The sequence below is a fragment of the Corella eumyota genome, chromosome 3 (genome assembly GCF_963082875.1).
Source record: "Corella eumyota chromosome 3, kaCorEumy4.1, whole genome shotgun sequence".
NCBI lineage: Eukaryota > Metazoa > Chordata > Ascidiacea > Phlebobranchia > Corellidae > Corella > Corella eumyota.
Window position 1 is genome coordinate 4477118 of NC_137492.1, and position 22567 is coordinate 4499684.

Genomic DNA, 22567 nt, shown 5'->3' on the forward strand with positions numbered 1-22567 from the left:
AGAACACTTCCTACACTACATTGCCTACACTACATGCTGTAGTGCCCTTGACTAAGGCGCTATTATCGGTATGAACTCCTGCTAAGCCGGTACTCATTCAGCACTGTAATTATTGAGCAATTACATTCTATAATATCGGAGTAACTGTTGTTACTTTATGTTTGGTCGCGCACTTGACCTTCCCACACTGAGGATAATAATATATTTAAAATAACAAACAGTGTTAACTTATGCTGAGCCTGAAACCAATCAACAGTTGAATATTTGAGCAATTATCCCCTTTACCCCAAACTGAAAAAGTCCAATTAAGACTGGAGATGTTTATCTGATGTTACTCCATTAAAATGCAGTAAAGTCAATGTTCTCATGTCAAAGATAAATAAATAAAATAGGATTTCTGGTATGGAGTTGTTCAAAAACAAATTTGGTATGGAGTTGTTCAAAAATATGATTTACCCATTTTTGAGTAACAATTTCATGATGATTAATCCCACATAAGTTTTTCCTGTCCCAGGTGGTCCTTGAATAATGGCTAATTCATTTGTTACTCCAGTTACCAAAGCTTTTTTCTGTGAATCATCTAAGCCCAATTCTTCTTTGGTAGGCCAGTTCTCAAAATCTAAAACTCTTACCTTTTTTGGATCTAAATAAATACTTAATTTAAAACTACAGCAACTCATGCATTTAGTGCAAAAAATTAAAAATAAAAACAGTTAAGTTATAAAGCATTTTTCATAACTGAACCCAGTCTTAAATTGTGTTTACTTAAATTGTGTTTAGTCTTAAATTGTGTTTGATATTATGATGATATTGCCTAAACATTACTTTAAAAATTTTTTTTTTAAAGTAATGTTGATATTGCCTAAACATTACTTTAAAATTATTTTTAGACTTTGCAGAAAAAAATAACATTTGCTTCCTGTATAACATAGCAATATTATTTAATACAAGCCTATTTAGGTTGTGACAATTCTTGAGGTTTTGCCTGCATAAAAAAATAAAAGGCATCTGTATTACCTCAAAAAATAATAGTAAAAAAATCAAAAAATACCTGTTGGAGGTTCAACTAATATTGAAGAAAAGTCCAGTAGAATTTGGTTGTGTCGAAATTGCAAAGGGGCTCTTACTAGATTATTGCATTCAACAATATATCTATTCATTGGTAATTGTGTTACCTCTGTAACAACAAACAAATGTTGAATTTATTTTATTTATTTTTAAATAATACTTTAAGTTTAGTTATACAAAATTATTTAAAAAAAAATAAGAATTTTTAAAATGTCTTTTATATTTTTAAAATGTCTTTTTTTTAAAATGTCTTTTTTTTAAAATATTTTTAAAATGTCTTTTATAATTTTTTTTAAGTAAATAGTGTTAGTTGTTCTACAGTAAATATAAATATTTACTTATATTTTCAACAAAGCTGACAATGTTACCTTTTAGACCACTCAAGATATGTTTATAGGCTTCAAAGTAAGCTTCAGTTTCAACCATAAGGTAGGTCTTAGTCATGTCAATCAATGAAATTGGGTCATATTCATCTTCCGTTTCATCTAGAAAAATACACAGCAATGATTAACACATTGTTAAAATATTTTGTTAAAAAAAGTAAATAGTGATTTAAAAAGTGATTTATAATTTTATATTAAGTGTCTAATAATATTCAATCATCAGCACTTAAATCATTGTCTTCTTGGCCAAGTTGTTCTCTCAGATTTTGCTGTTCCAAACTTGTTTGTTCAAAAACAAATTCGATCTCGATTTTCGATCTCGAAAGTCTTTTGAGTCTCTATTATTTATTACACCAAAAAGAAAATCAGTCTAAAGCAAAAAAAATAAATTTAAAAATTATTAAATTTTACTACATTAAAAAAGTTAAATTTTATCATCTTCTGTTTTGCAAATATATTTTTTTGTAGTGTAACAAATGTTCTGACCACTACAACATGCTGCCCATTTAAAATTGAACAGTTGTTTTCATTACACAAAACGTTTTTTTAATAAAGTGCTCAATCAAATTTTAGTTTACCTGAAAACTGTCCGAAGACAAACAAACCAGATTACCGTACATTAACCGTTTAGTAGTTTGCCAATTTACTCTTTTGAAATGTTTTGTACTAAATTTTAACCGATGGCATATTCCTAGAAACAAAATATTTAAAAAAAAAACTTAATGATTTAATAATTTTATGCTTAAAAATTTTGTGACACTTTAATATTTTTACCAGGTTGAAAAAATTCTGTAATTCCTTCCCTAAGTGGTCGAATAAAATCTTCTCTAAGTAAACGGAACTGAACGTCCAAGTAATGATCAACACTAAAAAACAGTTGGTTTGTGCTACACTATTGTATTTTCAATAGTCAATAACAATTTTAAAAAAAGAAAAAAGTATTGTCGGTAAAAACCTTTGATATTTTGAGTTGACCAAGTTGGTTCTCACAAAAGGATCTTCATTTAAATGAATGTCATTTATTTGGGGAAACACTGAAATTTCTCGAAAATTATCAGGAGGCTTTTCTTCATGCATCAATGACATACGATCAGTAGCATGTTGTCTTTAAAATTTTAATATAAAATTATTTCAAATTAATAAAACAGAAGTTACTTAAAAAATATTTTGTAATTGCCATTGCTTTTAATTTTTTGTTTACATTTGCTTTTGGATCCTTTCTTTTTTTTGGTTTAATTCTTCAACCATCTCTTTAACTTCTTTAAATCGATTTTCAATGTCATAATTTGACCAATTAACAGTTGTTAGATTACCTATCACAGTTTCCAAAAGTAAAACTAAAATTCCCACCTTAACAAATAAATATTAAATTTTGGTCTGTCTTTGACCAAAATAATTTAAAAAAAAATTATTTAAAATATACAATTAAAAAAAATGAAAAATTATATACAGTATACAAATATTTTAATTAATAATATATAAAACCTTTTTCTTAGAATTACGCGGCAATTTAGCAAGCATACTTTTAATCAAAATTAAACAGTTTGAAACATGTATTGGAGCTTCGTTTTGACAGTCTTCCCTAAATACAATTTGTTCAAAATAAAATCTGTTAACCCTTAATTTTTGAGATGCAATTGGTCAATATAGACTTTAAATTATTATTTTAATTCTATAAAAAACAAAAATATTTATTTTATTTGAACTTTTGTATAGTAACAGTTTTTTAAATAAATTTAGATCGCATTAATTTATAGAATAGGGTTCTATCAAAATAACATCATGTAACACATGCATGTAGAAATAAAATAACAAGACTACTGACTTACGGTTCTGATAACAATCCATGAAAAAACATATTTAATTCATTCATATATTCTGAATTTAGAATATCAGTAAGAACATGATTAACAGCTATACTTGAGTCATTGCCCTTACACATTTTCCCAAAAACTTTTAACAACAGTTGAACCTTTCCTAAAAATATTGCTAAAAAAATTTAAACCTGCTTATTTTTTACAATTAAATTTTAATCTATAATACAATACAAAATTTGCTAATTAACTTTATTAAAAAATATTAAGTTACCAGTGTCCATGTTAGTTTGAAGTCCAAGATTAAGACCTGATCTTTCGGTTGAAAGTTTTATTGCAAGGTCATTTGACATAATCGCTTCATCATTTGCAAGTCTTTCAAGCTCTCTGAACCCAATTGGATGTTTTCTGTACAGTTTTAACAATATTAAAAAATTGAAAGAGACACTAAATAAAGACTATAAAAAATAAAATGGTATTTCCTTTGTAACAAATTGGTTTTTGTTTAATATATTATTTTCTTGCTTAATTTAAATAGAACCACATATTTTAAAAACATTAAAAAAATTTATAGATTTTAATTCACTTTTCATTGTAATTATTTCGACTTGAGCCAGAGGTAATATTATGTTGCCAACCTCTGCCTCTGTAATTTGAGTATCCCCTAAAATACAATAGATATATATATATTTATATACATATTTTGTTACAAGTAAACATCACAGGTGATGAAGAATACGGATAAGCAGTAAAGTCATATTACTTAGGTCATGAAATAGATTTCATTTTAAAAAAGAAAAATTAACCTTTCATCATCATTTTGCCTGCTAGTGCTAGGTGTATTATTACGATTCCAACCTTGCCATCTATTGTTTGAAAAATTTCTAAAAAATAATTACATTTTTTTATTTAAAAAGTGTAATGTAAAAAAGATGCAGCTAATTTACTACTATATATATGTTAGTATTTACCTTCTATTTCCCCAAGTATTATCTGATCTATTTCTATAGGCCATTATGGTTTTAAAACACAGGTAGCCCAATCAATATAAAGCCATTAATACATGAACTTTAAACATAACAAAGTATAACTATGTTTACTTCTTATTAACCCACAAATAAGGTAGTTATTTAATGTATTTTAGTTCTTTTAAACTATAATTGTCACTTAACTTGCTTTCTAAAATATTACGTTAAAATTTTAGCAAATTATTGTGCAATTTAAATGCAAAAATAGATTTGCATAACATTTAAGCTTATTAAGTAGAAGTGGTAAAACAAATTCTCTTAAACCATAAACTTTTTGTTCTTTTTAACAGTTAAGAAAAATAACCTTGACATAATTAAACACCATTTAATAAAAAATGTTACAAATAAAAGTCTACATCACAATTGTTATTACGTATATCTTATTAAAGTAACAAACCGTAACTTCTTAATTGGAAAACTATGGTTACACAAACATAGGCTGGAGCCTTTCATTTACTGTAATTTCTTAAAAAAACATATAAAATAAAATCAGCTAGTTGACTTGCTATTTGTCTCGCTGTAACTTAATCTAATCCACATACCAATTATTGGTTTTCTGCTTCAAAAATTTGTGCAACATTGCATTTTTAATCTTACAATGAACTAGACCTAAGCCAAATGTTAATGAAAGTTAATCCACTTCCCTATTTTGCCAAATATTTTTTTGTGCTTTTCTTATACTGGTATCCCTTTTATCAGAACAAAACAACTAACATATTTGTCTGCTGATGAATATGAAACATGATATATAATACAATTTACTTTTGTACTTGATGCATTGTTCTGTAATACAAACACACATTAAAGGTTGAATATAATAACTTTATTATAAAATATAACAAAAAAATTAATTAAAATAGGATTTAAAATTAAAGTTAGCAAAAATTAGCATTATAAAAGTTTGAATAGATCAACAAACTATATTGAAGAAAGGACATAAAAACACTGTAAATTGTAATTTTACAATCTTTGACAATACACTTTTGATAAACAGGTTTCTGTACGTGTACATAAATAATTAGCTAAATTCAAAATAACTATGCAAAAACAAATGTTTTTTTTAACTTTTTAGAGTGTTTGTTTTTTTTAAATTAAAGAAAAACATACCCCAAAAAAATAATCCTATCTATATACAGTATTTCCTCTTGTACCAAAAGTTCCTAGCTTTGTTAAGAGCCAAGGCAAAAATGATGTTAAAGCTATAGTAGTTGCAAACACAGGTCGGAATCGAAACCAACTTAAAGCAATGGTGATCAAGGATAAAGAGATGGCAACAGAAACGTTAAACAAAAACAGACTGAAAGTAATAGGTTCTTGCATAAATGGTATCCAACTGACTGAATAATAAAATATAATATGTAAACTTTATAATATTATTTTGTGCATATGTATTAGTATTAATATGTATAAAAGAATTTTTTTAATATATATTTAACCTTGATGTGAAAAGGCCAATTTTACCGCCTAAGCCTAAAGTAACATTTGTTACTGCTAGGTTTTTGGCTTAGCAGAAGTTTGTATTAATTATATTGCTTTACTTATGTAATATTATGACATTACTGAGTGGGGATTCAACCCAGGACCATATAGTGAAGTCAAATGCTTTGCAGGGATGAACTTCACTGATTTATAAATAAATAATTTTTTATCAAATAAATAAAAACCAAATAGAAATCAATTGACCTACCTAAGGTTAAAACATTTTTTGTCATAACACCCCAACCAATGTACATAAAAATATAACCTAATATTCTAAGAACCAAGATAATTGCTGATTGTTTTAAAGTTAAAATCCCTTGATTTATAAGATCTGAAGATTGGAAGTATTTTGGTATAACATTGCTACAGCAGTTACCTTAAAAAAGTGAAATATTAAAGAAGTAATCCCAAATTAATATACTTTAATAATGTGCTTTTTATAAAAAACAAACCAAAGAATAAAAAAATTTTATTTTATTAAGAGAACAAAGTAAAAATGAACAAATTTTTATTTTTCAAATTAAAGTTTAAAATTTACACAATATGAAAACATATATATAGATATTCCCAAACAAAATTTGTATCATAAAATCGTTTTAATCTACTACAGACACACAGACAAGCTGCAAAATTATTTAACACAAAAAGTATATCACAATATTAATACGAATTTTACCTGCAATTAGCAACTGGCACTTCTCTTTTGCCTAATTTATCTTCCAGCACTTGTTTGTCTTAAAAAAAAACTAGTCGAGAAATCGGCATAACTTATTAAATGGTCTATCGAGGTATTTAACTCAACGTTTTTACATCTTTTTGCATGTATTTCTTCTTTTTTAAACGTTTATTTCGCAATACCAACAGCTTTTAAAGTTGTTTTCTCGTTATAAACTCGCACCTGCTTTTTTTAAAGATTTTATAGGAATGGTGATTACCCTATTTTGAAATATCTACTTTTATTTTGTCCCCCCTTTCTAAGATTGGTAAAGACAAAGCAATAAATATTATTTTAAAGTTGTTAAATTCAATAAACTAATACGTTGTTATCTAAAAAAGCTATAGCAATTTAATTAACATGGTATAATGAGTCAGATAAATACAAAAAGCAATTTATAAAAATTATCAATTTTGTTAGGAAAATTTTATACAAAGTGTAACAGGCTATAACTAACAGGCTATAACTAAAATTTCATAATACATTTGCTTACGTAAAAAAATCAGGTATTGTAATATTATTAACCAGGTTACAAAGTTTAAAAATTATTTTTTTTGAAAAAAAAATAGCAAAAGGGAACATTAATAAAAACTAATTGCTAAAAGCTAACACTCCTTTACTCAATATGTAAAAAAATCTAAATCTACACATAAAAACTAAAGCATGTTGTTTTTGGTTACTGAAAATTTTCTGGTACTAAATTAAGTCTTGTTGCTTCATCGTAAGCTCCCTCAATAGCACCATCCATTACTGTTGCTACCCTGTTTCCTTCAGCTAACCTGTGACCAGTACCACCTAAAAATATATAGGCTGTTATAAAAAAAAGAATCAATGCCAAATATCAATTACTGTTGCCTAAAAATTGTATATACAACTTCAAGGAACAATAAATGGTTTAATTGAGTTGTTGATAGGTTGTGTAGGTTAAATTTAAGTTTGACCTAACAATTTAAAATGCCAATGTTTAAAAAATGCAAAAGCTTTTCCGTTTTGACAAAATCAAAATAATTTTAAATATTTTTTCCCTAAAATAAGAACTTACCAATATTGTCTTTACATTCAGGACAAACGCCCTTTTCTTGTGCCCCATCACATTTTCCAATTGCATACATATGTCCATTTTTGCACTGGAACCAATAGCCCTTTGTAAACTCCATTGCTCTTATAACCATTTTATGTGTAGCATCTTCGAAAGGCAAATTTAAATTACCATCCTAAATTCAAAAAATTGTAACCCTTCTTATATAATTTGTAAATAATTTGCATTTACTAAAGATTATTTAGATTAATCTACGAATTATTATAAATTAATAGATTAATTTAAATACAACAACAATTTTTTGTTTTCACTTTTATAATTTTGTCAAAATATTCATTGACTCCTTTTTGCATAGACTCTTCATAACGTTTAAATTCTTCAAAAAGTTTTTGTTGTACTTCAGACATGTTTTTATCTACATCTCTACATAAAAAAATAAGTTAATGCATTTTACAATTTAAACAAAAAAATTTAAAAAAATGATTAAAATTATATTATACTTATTTTTAACTCCTATATCTTGAATGTTGTGTTTTAACATAATGTATTGAATTTTTGCTTCAATTCTTTTCTTTTCACAATCAACATCAATAATTTCTTGATCACTAAAATAAAGCCGATTTTTATCCAACCATCTCAGTATGTTGTCAATCTCCTCGAAAATATCTTTTTCTACAAATACCATTAGTTTAGTTATGGTGATTATTGTTGTAAAGTGTACATAATTTTAAACCAAAACCAAATAATACCCAATTTTATATTTAGAAATTTTAAAATGTGTTTATATTTCAGTACACAGATTTAATGATTGTACCGCATTTTTCCAGTTTTTTCTTTTTTTCTCTTAGCAGTTTAGCTAGTTTTTTTGAAAGCAAATCAAAAAGTATCATCACTTTAACCTTAGTTTCAATGACATTTAATTCACTTAAACTGAGATAGTCTCGCTAAACCAAAGATAGATAATAAATTCAACAATTGAAATATTACTGTATGATACACAAGTAAAAATTAAATCAAAGTTACCCATTGTTATAATTATTATTTTGATATGGCAATAAGACTATATACCTGAACACACATGGAACAAAATAATTTAAATATGTTTAAAAAATAAAGTTAACCTCCAATTGTAAGTCTAATTGTTGAAAACGGAAAAAGAAGTTTTTATGTTGGTTAGTTTTAATAAGTAACTGTATTTTTTTTTTTTTGCAGTTCAAAATAGTTGTTTTATGTCCATATGTTATCCTTTTAATTTGGTTAATTAATCTAAAAATAAAAAAAAATTACTTTTACTAACAAAACACTTAATTAAAAGAATATAATTTGCAGCATATTTGTTTTACATATTGCAGCGTGATGTAGTACTGGCAGTGTGGTGTAGTGGTAAGAACATTCTCCTACCATACACAAAAGGGATTTGACCCCTAGTGATCTCATGCTTGGGTAAGGCATTACAACTGGTATGAACTTCTGCTAAGCCAGAACCTCATTAGCAGCTTAATTTTCGGGCAATTATAATCTATAATATCCCAAACTGCAACAGGCAACTTGAGACTGGGTCAGAGTAACCGATGTTACTCTATGTTTAGTTCGCGCATTCGACCTTTCCACATCGAGGATAAAGATATATAAAAAAAAAAAAAAATTAAAATATATTTTTAAAAATGTTTTGTCGTAAAAGTCAAAATTAAAAACTATAATTGTTTACTTAAGTTGATTGTTTATAATATTTCCATATCTTCTTGACCTTCTAATAACAGTTTTACACTTTGGACATTCCTTAAGTTGAATAGTAATATCAATTGAATTTTCACCATCTGTTGTTGCATTAATGTCTTTGTACATCCATCGATCAAGATTCTCATAAGTGAATATATGCCCACAATTCAATTCAACAAACCTTATATTAAAAAAAAGTATTTAAAAAGCATAATAACTTGAATTTTATACTTATTTTTGTTATTACATAATGCTAAATATCTGCAAAAAACTAACTACAATTAAAAAAAAAATATCACAAACCAAATAATAAAAAAATATTAAAACGTTTCTGTTAATTTTGGGATTATGTTAATTTTGGGATTATATATAAAAATTTTCACTATAATTCGTTTTTATATTTAAAACATTAAAAACAAAATTAAAAACCTTGCATCTTTCTTATCTTCATCACCAAAAAAGATTTCAGTTACCTTTTCTTTGTCACAAATTCGACAAAGTTTTGGACAAGGCTCCCCACATAAACCAATACACTGATGGCCACAACTTCTTATCTAAACAAAACATGGGCAATATTCAAATACTTAATAAAACTTTTTTAACTTATTAAAAATTTTTTACTCGTATTAAAAATTGTTAAGAAATTGTAACATTTATAAAAAATTTTTTTTTATAAATCTAACTAACCAATTAATATAAAAACATAAAAATATAACAAGTATACCCACATTTTCGCATGGTTTATTACATGGTTTTATACTGCATTCATCACTACATTTGTTATCACATTTTTGATGTTTACATTTCCACAAACACTTTTCCCTAAAAATAAATTATATTTAAACCATCAATTGTGAACATTATGATTGTTATTTATATATTGACAATTTACCTAAATTTTTAGATAAAATGCATAAAATATTTTTAGAGGCATTAGTTTAATGCCTGGTTACAAGTTAACTGTACCCATTTAATATAATCAACATTATGATAAAAAAGTTAAGATCCCATAATAAGTACCTAATAATTTAATTATAACTTTATATACTTACTTGCATGGTTGGCATGACGCAAAACAAGGCAATTTGCATTCACTATGTTCGCACTTTGTCTGGCATTTTTCTTTACATGGAGGACATTTTGTTGAACAATTTTCCTTGCAAGGATGTCCACATAAGTTAATTCTAGTGCATTTATCCATACATCTCACATGCAGTCTACCCTTTAAATTTAAAAAAAGGAATGACATATTAAAAACTAACAAATATATATTTTTTGTTAAAAGTTGTTACTTAATTTAAGTTTATAAAAATAAAGAGTTCGTCTTTAAAAAAAAATTAAATAGGTCTAAAAAATCCCACTTGTATTTAGAATATAAAAAAATTACCTGTTTGCACTCTCCACAAGTCCCTTTGCATTTGTGTCCGCATTTTAATTCCTCATTACAAACATTGAAGCAATTTTTCATCAATTCAACTCCACTTGTGTTTGAAAGGTAACAACAAACTTTGTTCACATGCCCACATTGAAACGTTACTAAGTAAATCAATAATTTGATGTTTAAAATGTACTCAAAATTTATTTTAAAAAATACACTTTAATAAGATGAACAAACTAAATTCAATTTATTTAATTATCGGTTAATTTTTTGCCAAAAGTCATACTATTTTAGGCATATTAAATAAAAAATTAAACTTCAAACCACCTTTTACTTTTTCTAAACATTGCTTGGTACAATTGTCTCCACAAAGTTTACCACATTTGTGCCCACAGTTAAGGTTTTTGGGGCATGGAGTTAGGCATGATACTGCAGTTGGATTTCTATAACATTCCACCAATTGTTCATGTTGACATCGCGGAATAATCTTGACATAAAATATAAAGAATTGATTATGTACTGATAACATTTGTTATAATTTAGAAGTATCTTATAATAATAAAAAAATACAAATTTCTTATAATATTCCAAACCTTTTTAACTTGAACATAACAATCACCACATCTTTCATGACAATCTTTTTTATATAGATGACCCTTTTCACATTTCGTTTCACAAGGTTTACGACATTTAAACTTTAAATGTTTTTCATCATCGGCATGACAACTTCGTGTACAAACATGACCACATTCAAGACGAAATTTGCAAGGTTTACCACACCCACCTTAATACATTACATATGTGTGATTTAAAAACTTTTTAATATTTTCAAACAAATTTAAAACAATCTATTATTTAAAAATAAACATACCTTCAGGAAACAATTTAAAATCTTCAACAGTTTGCACTTGTTTAACAAAATCTGGATGATTATGGCAAACTAAAGGCAAACCGGGTCCATAACAACCTTCATCTTTAAGTTTACTAGTAATGTTTTGCCATAAAGAATTATTTTCTTCCAGCATCTAAAAAATAAAGTTAAATTTCAAAATAAATGTTTAATATTAAAATAATGAAAAACAATGCTCGTAAAAATTTTTTTACCTTAAAGTTGGCAATGCAGTAAAGCCCCATTTTTGCTCTTGAAAGTGCCACACAGACACGATTTTTTATACTAAGAAAGCCAATTTTACCCTAATATATAAAATCATTAATTTGTAACAGAAATTATGAAAATCAAACAGTTAAAATACTTAATTCAATGGAACTGCATATACATTTTCTATGTGTCTATTAAGGTTTAAATGTAGCAATAATAGCTTAACTAACAATTATTTATATAAAATATTAAAAAAATTTACCTCCTCATTGCTTCTGACAAGGGATAGTAGAATAATATCATTTTCTTCCCCTTGGAAATTATCTACCGCTGTTACTCTAACCTTTTCACTAAAGTTCCTTTTCATTATGTTTTTAAATGCAAACAATTGACCTAAAATAAATTTAAATTTGGGCATTAGTCAATTTACATTTAAATTTGTTTTTGTTTGGGCATATTAAAAATAAACCTATATAAGCTGCTAGAATAGTAATTTGTTCTGGTCTGTAGCCCTGGCATAAAATATGTTGACATAATGCAGCTAAAAAATCTGCTTCATGTTGATTCACCTAAATAAAAGTATGTTGTTTAAAAATATATCCAGTTGCTTATGTTAATATTTTCTGTTTTTAATTTAAGTAGTATTCACAAATGTACTCCACCTTGGTTTTTCCATCTGAAACAGAGTCTTCTTTTACCTCATGAGTAATAAAATAAACATTTTTTTGTATTCCCCTAACATTCTCATATTTGTTGACATTATCGGCATCAGACAACTCCCTGTAGATATTTGGTCGAATTAAATCAGCAATTTGAGGCCTCATACGATGCTGTACTGATAACTTTGTAAAAGGAATTCCATTTTTGATCTGTATGTAGAAACAAACAAGATGTCCAAAAGTTTATTAAACTGTACAAAAAATCGATATTATATTTACCATTCTTTCAAATAGTGACACATTAAGGTTGAATTTGATAGCAAGTTCATATACAGTGGGTGAAGGTTGTAATTGCTGGTGATCTCCAATCAAGATAAGATGTTGAGTTGTTCGTGGCATTGCTGTAATAATATGAGCTTCAAGGACTTCTGCTGCTTCTTCTACAATAACTACTTTAACCTTCATAAAAATTGTTTATTTGACAATTAAAATGGTTTAAAGCCAATATCAAAAAGTTATTTAGTGTATTAACAAACAGTAAAAAAATTATTTTATATATTTTCATCGAGATAAAAAGCTAAATATATCATACAGTCAATGATATCTTGCAACCATTTAATTTTTATGCTTTGTACATCTTTCAAAATTTGGAAATAATACAGCAACTTGTTTAACATGCACACATTTTCCACTAAGAGTTTAAACTTTATAATTTTTTTAAATAACAACTTTGCAATACAAATGTTTGAAAAACAACAAAACTAACTGGCAATCGGTTGACAATATCTCTGTATTTGGCAGCACCAGTGGTTGTCATACCAATTACATCTGCTTGATTAAGTACTTCGTAATCTTCCTCTCTTCTTAGTTCGTTTAACCTTTTAGCTTTTAGGTTGTACATTTCAATCCAATATTGAATATTTTGCCTAATTGTTATTTTTAGGTTATGTACCCAAAATCTATAAAAAATAATCAGAGTACTGATTTAAAAAAATAAAATTTTTTATATTTTTTAATAATACTCTAAGTTCTATATGTTAGTTGATTACATTTAAATTACTTGAATGATTGTGAGTAACATTTTAACATACTTAAAATCTTTATGTAAACATTAATACTTTTGGCATTTTTTAAATCATTAAATTGATTTTGTCATTTTTTCCCGTCGCATTGTTGTAATATTAATTGTATGTTGTATTTATTATTTACTTTTATCAATGTGCGAAAAACCAAAATAAATAAATAAAAACTTTAATTATTTTTTATACAATTATTTATGCGTTATTCATTAAATATTAATATAATTTTTTTAAATTTAATAAAATATAAACATTTAAACAAAAGTAAATCAAAGTTACAATTTTACCTATACAACCTCCATCTTTCTTTGGGAAGTAAATCTTGAATATCACCAACTTGTAATGATTCTTCCATTGTCATAACATCATTTGTCTGAATATTTTTTCGTACTTGAAACTTTTTTTTTTTCTTTTCTTGTCGTTGAAATTCCCAACTGAACTTGCTATCAGTTATATCTTTATTTTAAAATATAAATAAAAAAACATTTACTATCTGATTTTATAACGACTTTAGTGTAGGTTAAAAAAACAAACATTGCCAACTGTGTTTCTATTAAAACTTAACGATCTAGGTTAATTTTAACTGCTGTCATATCATGGTTAAGATTGTAGTTTGGGACACCAAAAAACTTTTTTTTTCAAATTAAGTCGGAAACATAAAAACTATTAAAAAAATCTAGTAAAAACTTAAAACTAAGCTGAAGGAAATCGTTTTTTTCCTTCAATTGTTTATATGTTGTAAAAACAATAAAAAAAAATATGAATTTATTTTAATCAAAATAATTTAAACTTGACATAAAACCTATAATTATATGTATTTTTTAAATTGATCAACCTTAAATGAATAAGAAATTATTTTGTAAAAACTACGTCAACAATCAATAACAACACCCTTTCTAATAATTTATTTTTATTTTAAAGTTACCTTCATAATCTTCAAATGCTATTGTAGCAATTTTCCTAATTATATATTTTGTTTCTTCTTCGTTTTCCTTTCTTCTCCTAAATCGTGTCGTTTTGTAATCTATTAAAATTTTCATTTGGTTTTATTATGTATAAACTTTGAAAATATAAAATTCACTCAATACAATTTATCAGAATTTGTTTCTACATACCATCATCAAGCAATCTTTGACCTTGAATAATATCAACTTCATTTTCTATATTTTCTTCTTCTTCTAGTTGCTCAAACTGATTCTTGGCATCACTTTCAGGTTTTAAATATTCTAATTATAAATATTTTTATCGAACCATTTTAACTTTTAGGTACCTTAATAGTTTACATAGTTTGTAAATTTTTTAATTAGAACTGCAATGATTACTCATAAAATAGTAAACAACCTAATTTTTAAAGCTAGACGAATAAACTTTAAACCATAACGATAATAACAGTGAAGATGTTTTAGTTCAATAAAATATATTTTAAATTTAGAAAAATAGTGACAACACATTTATGACACATTCAATTACCCATTCTTTTTCTTGACAACCATCTATCCATTTCATAAATTGTTGTTCCATAACCTTAAAAAATATTAAATAAAATGATACAATTATTAAAAAATAATTCTCACAGTAAAATACAAAATTAAATTTAAAAATTGGAAACAAAACAAACCTAAAATAAAATGAACACATTGAATTTCAATATCATGGTAGCCCCTTTTATGTAGAAAATCATTTTTTTGACCAACACCAACATCTTTTAAAATACCTAATACCAACTCTAAATATGTAATAAAAAACTGGAATTATAATCTTAAAATTAGTTGTCAAACAACACAATAAATTATTTTAATGATATAATTTAAACTGTCACAATATTATTGTTATAACTTTTACTAATTTTATTACAGAATACCTGGAATTGATATCACATGTCTCCTGTTATTTAAATCATATTGATGATAGCCAAGCCAATTTAATAAAAAAGAAATATCTGTTTCACCTGAAAATGGTTTCTTTTTAAAAAATGGTTTGATTTACAAATTTAATATATAAAAAGTTATTGAAAATAAAAGTTATTAAAAAATAAAAGTTAATGAAAAATTGCTAAAGAACTTTTCACCTGTTGCTAAAATGGCTTCAATGACAACTTTTCGTTCAAATTGTAAACTCTCCAAGGGGTAAGTTAGTTGAAGTATTACCTCTTGAAAGTAAAATTAAAATGAAATAATTAGTTTAATAAAATTACAGAAATATTTTACACTACTAAGTAAAATAAAAAAACAAAACTATTTAAACTTTAAATCATTTTTTAATTAAATACAACTATAAAAAAGTTATACCGTTAAACACATGGGGATATTTTGACACCAAGTTGTCATAAATATTTACATCTAAGCCCAACCAACGAATAAGAATTTTGTCATCTAAATAGAACATAATTCTGGAAGGTCTTTTTTGAATCTTCTCTAAAAATTAAAAAAAAATAATTTAAATAAAACCCTATTTATTTTTACCTAAGTTGTTGATACATTAACTAAAAAAAACACAGTTTCCATAGAATAATATACCTAGACCCATGCCAAATTGTTTAATCAAATGATAAGGAATAACACTTTCCAATTCTTGTAATTTAAGTACATTATCAGTGGACAATTTTAAAACATTTTCATGGTGTTTTATCCTTTCCTCTAATGCCTGTAACTCACCTAAAAATATTGAAAGTATTGATGGCTATGAATATGTTTAAGAGTCAATTTAGGAAATACAAAAAATATTTTTTCAACCAATTTTATTACTTTATCCATTTTTGAAAGCAAACACTAAAATGTAAAACAAAAATGATCTACTTTTATAATCCCTGACCGCTTGCCATAATAAATGTAAATTATTATAACTGTATTCCCTTCTAACATTTGAAAGACTGTATCTTTCCAGTTCTTCTGTTTTACACCTGCTACCAACCCTTACTATACCATTTGGGTGAAACTTGGCAATACCCTCCAAAAACTGATCAAGGGCATGATTTGTGTAACAAACTACAAGCATTGGAGAACGAGCTGTATTTCCAACTTGCCTGTTTAGAAAAATTAAACATGAGCTTTATAAATTTTTCTTAATTTGTAATAATAACTGGTCGATTTGGTTTTGTTTGTAAAAGGGGTTTATAGTTAGAAAATGGTTTAATGATAAGACGTTTTTTCACTTTGGTTAAAAGACAATAGATGCAATATAAAATATATAAAACAGCATAGTAGTTTAACCCTTAATGTATTCATGCTGTATCTTAAATAAGGCACCATAAACAGTATTAACACATGCTGAGCCTAAAACCAATGAACAATAATCGGGCAATTATAACCTATATCCTAAACTGCAAGTCAACTCGAGATTGGGTATGGGTAACTGTCTATTAAAAAAATTAAAAAATAACAAATTTGTTATGGAATTGTTTAAAAAAAAGATTTACCCATTTTTAAGTAACAATTTCATGATAATTAATCCCACACATGTTTTTCCTGTCCCAGGTGGTCCTTGAATAATGGCCAATTCATTTGTTACTCCAGTTACCAAAGCTTTTCTCTGTGAGTCATCTAAGCCTAATTCTTCTTTGGTAGGCCAGTTTTCAAAATCTAAAACTCTTACCTTTTTTGAATCTAAATAATTAAATAAATATAAAACTACAGCAACTATGACAGCCATTTAAGGCAATACAGTGAAAATAAAAACAGTTTTAGAATTAATATTAACCTAGTGAAACAATATTTAAAAAAATGTTTAGACTTTGCAGAAGAAAATAACATTTGCTTCTTGTAAAATATAGCAATATTATTTATTTAATACATGCCTATCTCGATTGTGACAATTATTGGTATATTGCCAGTATAACCACAACAAATTAGAATAAAAAAGCAAGTAATACCTGTTGGAGGTATGACTAATATTGAAGAAAAGTCCAGTAGAATTTGGTTGTGTCGAAATTGCAATGGAGCTCTCACTAGATCATTGCATTCGACAATATATCTATCCATTGGTAAATGTTTTATCTCTGTAACAACAAACAAAGTGTTGAATTTATTTTATTAGTAAAGGCAAAAACTTTAATAATATTTTATTTGTTTATATTAATATCTTGAGTTTAGGTATACAAAATTATTTTTTTTAAATCCAAAAAAAAATAAGAATTTTGAAAATGTCTTTTATTTTTTAATGTAAATAAGGTTAGTTGTTTTACAGTAAATATAAATAATTACTTTTATTTTCAACAAAACTGACAATGTTACCTTTTAGACCACTTAAAATGTGTTTATAGGCTTCAAAGTAAGCTTCAGTTTCAACCATAAGATAGGTCTTAGTCATGTCAATCAATGAAAATGGATCAAATTTAACTACTCTTCTATCTAAAAATAAACAGCAATGACTGTCATTCAGTTTAATGATTTTATTTAAAAAAAGTAAATAATAATTTAAAAGATGAATTAATATAATTTATATTAAATGCTTAATAATTTTAAATCATCAGCACTTAAAATATTGTCTTCTTGGCCAAATCGTTTCCTTAAATTTTGCTGATTAAACCTTGTTTGTTCAAAAACAAATTCAATCTCAATTTGACCTTCTTCCAAGTCCTTTGGGTCTCTATCATTTATTACACCAAAAAGAAAATCAGTCTAAAGCAAAAAATAAATTTAAAAATTGTTAAATGTTACTACATTAAAATATTTAAACTTTATCATTTTCTGTTTTGTAACTATGTTTTTTTTTATATATTTTTTTCTTTTGGATATGGGAAAATCGACAGCATGACCTAAACATAGGGTAATATAAGCTACCCCACCCCAGTTTTGAGTTTACCTTTTGGGATATTACAGATTATATTAATTTATAATAAAAGTGTTGGCTCACGAAAAGTTCATACGTGTTATAGCGCCTTACTTAAGGACACTACAGCATGAAGGCAGTGGAGATCAAACCCCTGACATTATGTAATGTAGTTAGTGTTCTGACCACTACAACATACTGTCAATTCAAAATTTAATAGTTTCTACTACACATAATGTTTTAATAATAAAGTGCCTAACCAAGTTTTAGTTTACCTGAAATTTGTCCGAAGACAAACAAACCAGATTTCCATAGATTAACTTCTTAGTAGTTTGCCAGTTTATTCCTTTAAGATGTTTTGTACTAAATTGTAACCGGTGGCACATTCCTAAAAACAAAATGTTTAAAAAAAATCCTAAATTCTTGGAGCAATAAAACTTTATTTAATTTTTTTTTTAAAAAGACTAAAAGATGTATAAAAAATTAAATTAGTTTAAATAACAAAGATACCTCTCTGAGTTATTACTGGAAACAAAATAGAAACCTCTTGATACGTTTTAATGTTCTGAAGTTTCTTTACTTTTTGAGTTCCATCACCTTTAAAAAATTTTTACCAGATATCATGTTTTTTAATAATAAAGATACAGACCAAACAGCAATTAGAAGATAAAATATTTTTACATTAAAAAATTTAGTGACACTTTTAACATTTTTACCAGATTGAAAAAATTCCATTATTCCTTCCCTAAGTGGTCGAATAAAATCTTCTCTAAGTAAACGAAACTGAACGTCCAAGTAATGATCAACACTAAAAAACAGATGGTTTGTGCTACACTTTTGTACTTAAAATAGTCAATAACAATTTAAAAAAAAGAACAAAAAAATATTGTCGGTAAAAACCTTTGATATTTTGAGTTGACCAAGTTGGTTCTCACAAAAGGATCTTCTTTTAAATGAATGTCATTTATTTGGGGAAACACTGAAATTTCTCGAAAATTATCGGGAGGTTGTTCTTCGTGCATCAATGACATACGATCAGAAGCATGTTGTCTTAAAATTTTAATATAAAATAATTTTAAATTAATAAAAAAGAAGTTACTTAAAAATATTTAATAGTTGCCAATGCTTTTTTTCACATTCGCTTTTGAATCCTTTCTTCTTTTTTGTTTAACTCTTCAACCATTTCTTGAACTTCTTTAAATCGGTTTTCAATATCATTATTTGACCAATCAACAGTTGTTAGATTACTTATCACAGTCTCCAAAAATAAAACTAGAATTCCCATCTTAAAAATATTACTTTGATATAAATTGAACAAGTTAACTCAACAACATTAATTTAATATATATATACTTAAAATAAAAAAAATTAAAAATACTTTATTAATACTTTTACTAATAATTTACCAAACCTTTTTCTTTGAGTCATTTGGCAATTTACCAAGCATACTTTTAATCAAGAATATGCAATTGGAAACATGTATTGAAGCTTCGTTTTGAATTTCTTTCCTAATTACAACATTTTTAAATTTAAATCTATCTGTTAACACATTATTTTTAAAATGCAATTTGCCAGTATTGACTTAAAATTATCATTTTTAATATTAAAAAAAACAATTAATAATAAATAAAAAAAATATTTATTTTATTTGAACTTATGTATAATGGCAGTTTTTTTTAAGTAAATTTAGATAACATTAAATTATAAAGTAGAGTCCTATTAGAATAACATCATGTAACATATGCATTTAAAATTAAAAAGGATATAGACTTACGATTCTAATATTAATCCATGAAAAAACATATTTAATTTGTTCATGTATTCTGAATTTAGAATATCAGTAAGAACATGATTTACAGCTATACTTGAATCATTGTCCTTACACATTTTTCCAAAAACTTTTAACAATAATTGCAGCTTTCCTAAAAATATTCGGCAATAATATTTTAAATAAATATTTAAAAACAAATCATTGCTAAAATCATTTTCTAAATGATATTTTACATTAAAAACCTAAATTTGATACCTTATAATGTAAATGAATAAAATTATAGGTTATATCAAAAATTGATGTACCAAAAAATTCAATTAAAAAAAAAAACTTAAAAAAGTGGAAACCTCATACAAAAAAAAAGTTGCTAAGTTGCTAATAAATTTTACCAAAAAATATTTATTTACCATTGTCCATGTCAGTTTGAAGTCTAAGATTAAGACCTGATCTTTCAGTGGAAAGTTTTATTGCAAGATCACTTGGTGAAATGGATATGTCATTTGCAAGTCTTTCAAGCTCTCTGAACCCTATTGGATGTTTTCTGTACAGTTTTAACAATATTAAAATTTGAAAAAGGGTACATTATTTAAAGAGCTATCACATTTTAAATTGTATTGTCTGTGTAAAAATACATTTTTTGTTTAAAATAATATTTTCTTATAATTTTAAATAACCTTTCATTGTAATTAAAGCGACTTGAGCCAGGAGTGATATTATGTTGCCAACCTCTCCCTCTGTAATTTGAATATCAGTCAACATACAATATGTATATATATTTTTGTGTTACAAGTAATCATCAGAGGTAACAACAAATACAAAACTAGATTTATTTGATAAATAAAATATGGTTCGAAATCATTTGATCATTTTTAAAATTAATCTTTATTAATAAATAAAATTATGCATAAACATTACTTAATTATGAATATTAACTAAATAAATAAATTTAATATTACATAATTAATTATTAGACTAAAAACGTATTAAATTATTGGATTAAGAAAATTTCGGAACAAAATTATTTTAAAAGTTTTAAAATATCAATATTTAATTTTTTAATTAACAAAAGTAATTAAATATACTCAAAAAACGAAAATCAATTTTTCAACCCAGTTTTAAGTTGTTGATATCAGGATACACATTAGACTAAATTTTAAATTCCTAAAATTGATTTTTGATTTTTAATAAATAAACAAGCATTTACATATATGATAAATAAACAAAAATTATTTTTTAAATATGTTTTTTAACTACTTATATTATAAAATACATTATATCAAATTTTAAATACTTAATGTCGAACTTCAATTTTAAATAAACAAACAATAATTTAAATATAATAAACAAACAAAAATTAAATTTTTTATTTATTTTTGAGATACTGCTATCATGATATACAATAGACCAGGATTTAAAAAAGCAATAGCAATCTTTAAATTTGAATAAACAAACACCCATTAATTAGTAATTAGTGATGAAAATTTTAATTTTAATTTATTTTTAAGTTAGTAATATCATGATATACAATTGACCAAGATTTAAAAAGTTAATAACAACCCTTAAATTTTAATAAACAAACACCTATTAATTAGTAATTAGTGATAAAAATTAAAATTTTAATTCGTTTTTGAGTTACTAATATCATGATATATAATTAACCAAAATTTAAAAAGTTAATAACAACCTTTAAATTATAATAAATAAACACCTATTAATTAGTAATTATTGATAAAAATTAAAATTTTAATTCATTTTTGAGTTACCAATATCATGATATACAATTGATCAAGATTTAAAAAATTAATAACAACCTTTAAATTTTAATAAATAAACACTTATTAATTAGTAATTAGTGATAATTAAATGTTGTAAATAGGAGAATGAAAACATAATCTGATAATAAACAACATATTAAAATTTCAGATTTTTAAATTCTAAAGAACTAAAGATATCTTCTTTCAAAATTGGGACTAGAAAGAATAAAAATAATAATAAAAATAATAATAATAAGTATAATGGCAATAACAATATGTTTCGAAATCTAAGATTTCGAACCATAATAAGCAGTGGTTTACTACTTGGTTTATAAAATATATTTCATCTTAGAATAAAAAAAATTAACCTTTCGTCATCATTTTGCCTGCTAGTGCTAGGTGTATTATTACAATTCCTACCTTGCCATCCATTGTTTGAAGAATTCCTAAAAAACAAAATTCCAAAAAAACACACATTTTTTTATTTAAAAAATGATATGTAATAAAGATGCAGCTAATTTACTATATACATATAAAAAATATTTTACCTTCTATTTCCCCAGTTATTGTCTGGCCTATGTCTATAGGCCATTATCCTTTAAAAACACAGGTAGCCTTATCAATATAGAGCTATTTATACTCAAACTTTTAAACATAACAAAATATAAACTATCTTTAGTTCTTTTAAACTTTAATTTTCACTTAACTTGCTTTCTAAAATATTATGTTAAAACTTTGGCAAATTATTGTGCAAATTAACAAAAAAATGGGTTTGTATAATATCTAAGCTTATAAGTATAAGTGGTAAAACAAGT

The 22567-nt window shown here is 25.3% G+C and overlaps 2 protein-coding genes across 4 annotated transcripts; both read right to left on the reverse strand.

Annotated features, from left to right (window-relative positions):
- Positions 1–1436: 1436 nt before the first annotated feature.
- LOC145746351 (NFX1-type zinc finger-containing protein 1-like) lies at positions 1437–4438 on the reverse strand. 2 transcript variants are annotated; one of them, XM_082564614.1, is made up of 12 exons: positions 4237–4438; positions 4072–4149; positions 3852–3929; positions 3540–3673; positions 3281–3428; positions 2937–3033; positions 2653–2801; positions 2407–2556; positions 2226–2317; positions 2030–2142; positions 1678–1821; positions 1437–1553 (listed from the first exon to the last, which is right to left on the reverse strand). In XM_082564614.1, exons 1-11 carry the CDS (start codon positions 4278–4280, stop codon positions 1711–1713), a joined length of 1194 nt encoding a protein of 397 aa, XP_082420740.1. In that variant the 5' UTR covers positions 4281–4438; the 3' UTR covers positions 1437–1553; positions 1678–1710. The 2 variants fall into 2 exon arrangements, with proteins under 2 accessions (XP_082420740.1, XP_082420741.1); XM_082564615.1 differs by lacking the exon at positions 3852–3929.
- An 866-nt stretch (positions 4439–5304) lies between these two features.
- LOC145746289 (NFX1-type zinc finger-containing protein 1-like) lies at positions 5305–22413 on the reverse strand. Of its 2 annotated transcripts, XM_082564540.1 has the most exons (47): positions 22301–22413; positions 22121–22198; positions 20673–20732; positions 20406–20539; positions 20002–20149; positions 19639–19735; positions 19364–19512; positions 19128–19277; positions 18944–19035; positions 18738–18824; positions 18503–18615; positions 17932–18076; positions 17690–17806; positions 17329–17454; positions 16876–17062; positions 16256–16482; positions 15977–16114; positions 15749–15874; positions 15529–15609; positions 15322–15408; positions 15079–15186; positions 14931–14984; positions 14576–14686; positions 14386–14484; positions 13748–13916; positions 13148–13340; positions 12661–12840; positions 12385–12591; positions 12192–12291; positions 11985–12115; positions 11728–11817; positions 11495–11648; positions 11217–11407; positions 10951–11110; positions 10633–10781; positions 10298–10467; positions 9974–10067; positions 9675–9799; positions 9235–9426; positions 8648–8792; positions 8341–8470; positions 8027–8198; positions 7838–7949; positions 7530–7701; positions 6449–7282; positions 5981–6148; positions 5305–5630 (listed from the first exon to the last, which is right to left on the reverse strand). In XM_082564540.1, the coding sequence occupies exons 1-45, from the start codon at positions 22342–22344 to the stop codon at positions 7164–7166; spliced, it is 5913 nt and encodes a 1970-aa protein (XP_082420666.1). In that variant the 5' UTR covers positions 22345–22413; the 3' UTR covers positions 5305–5630; positions 5981–6148; positions 6449–7163. The 2 variants fall into 2 exon arrangements, with proteins under 2 accessions (XP_082420666.1, XP_082420667.1); XM_082564541.1 differs by lacking the exons at positions 5305–5630; positions 5981–6148; positions 6449–7282; ... (1 more) ...; positions 7838–7949; positions 8341–8470 and having other exon boundaries at positions 8029–8198.
- Positions 22414–22567: the final 154 nt, after the last annotated feature.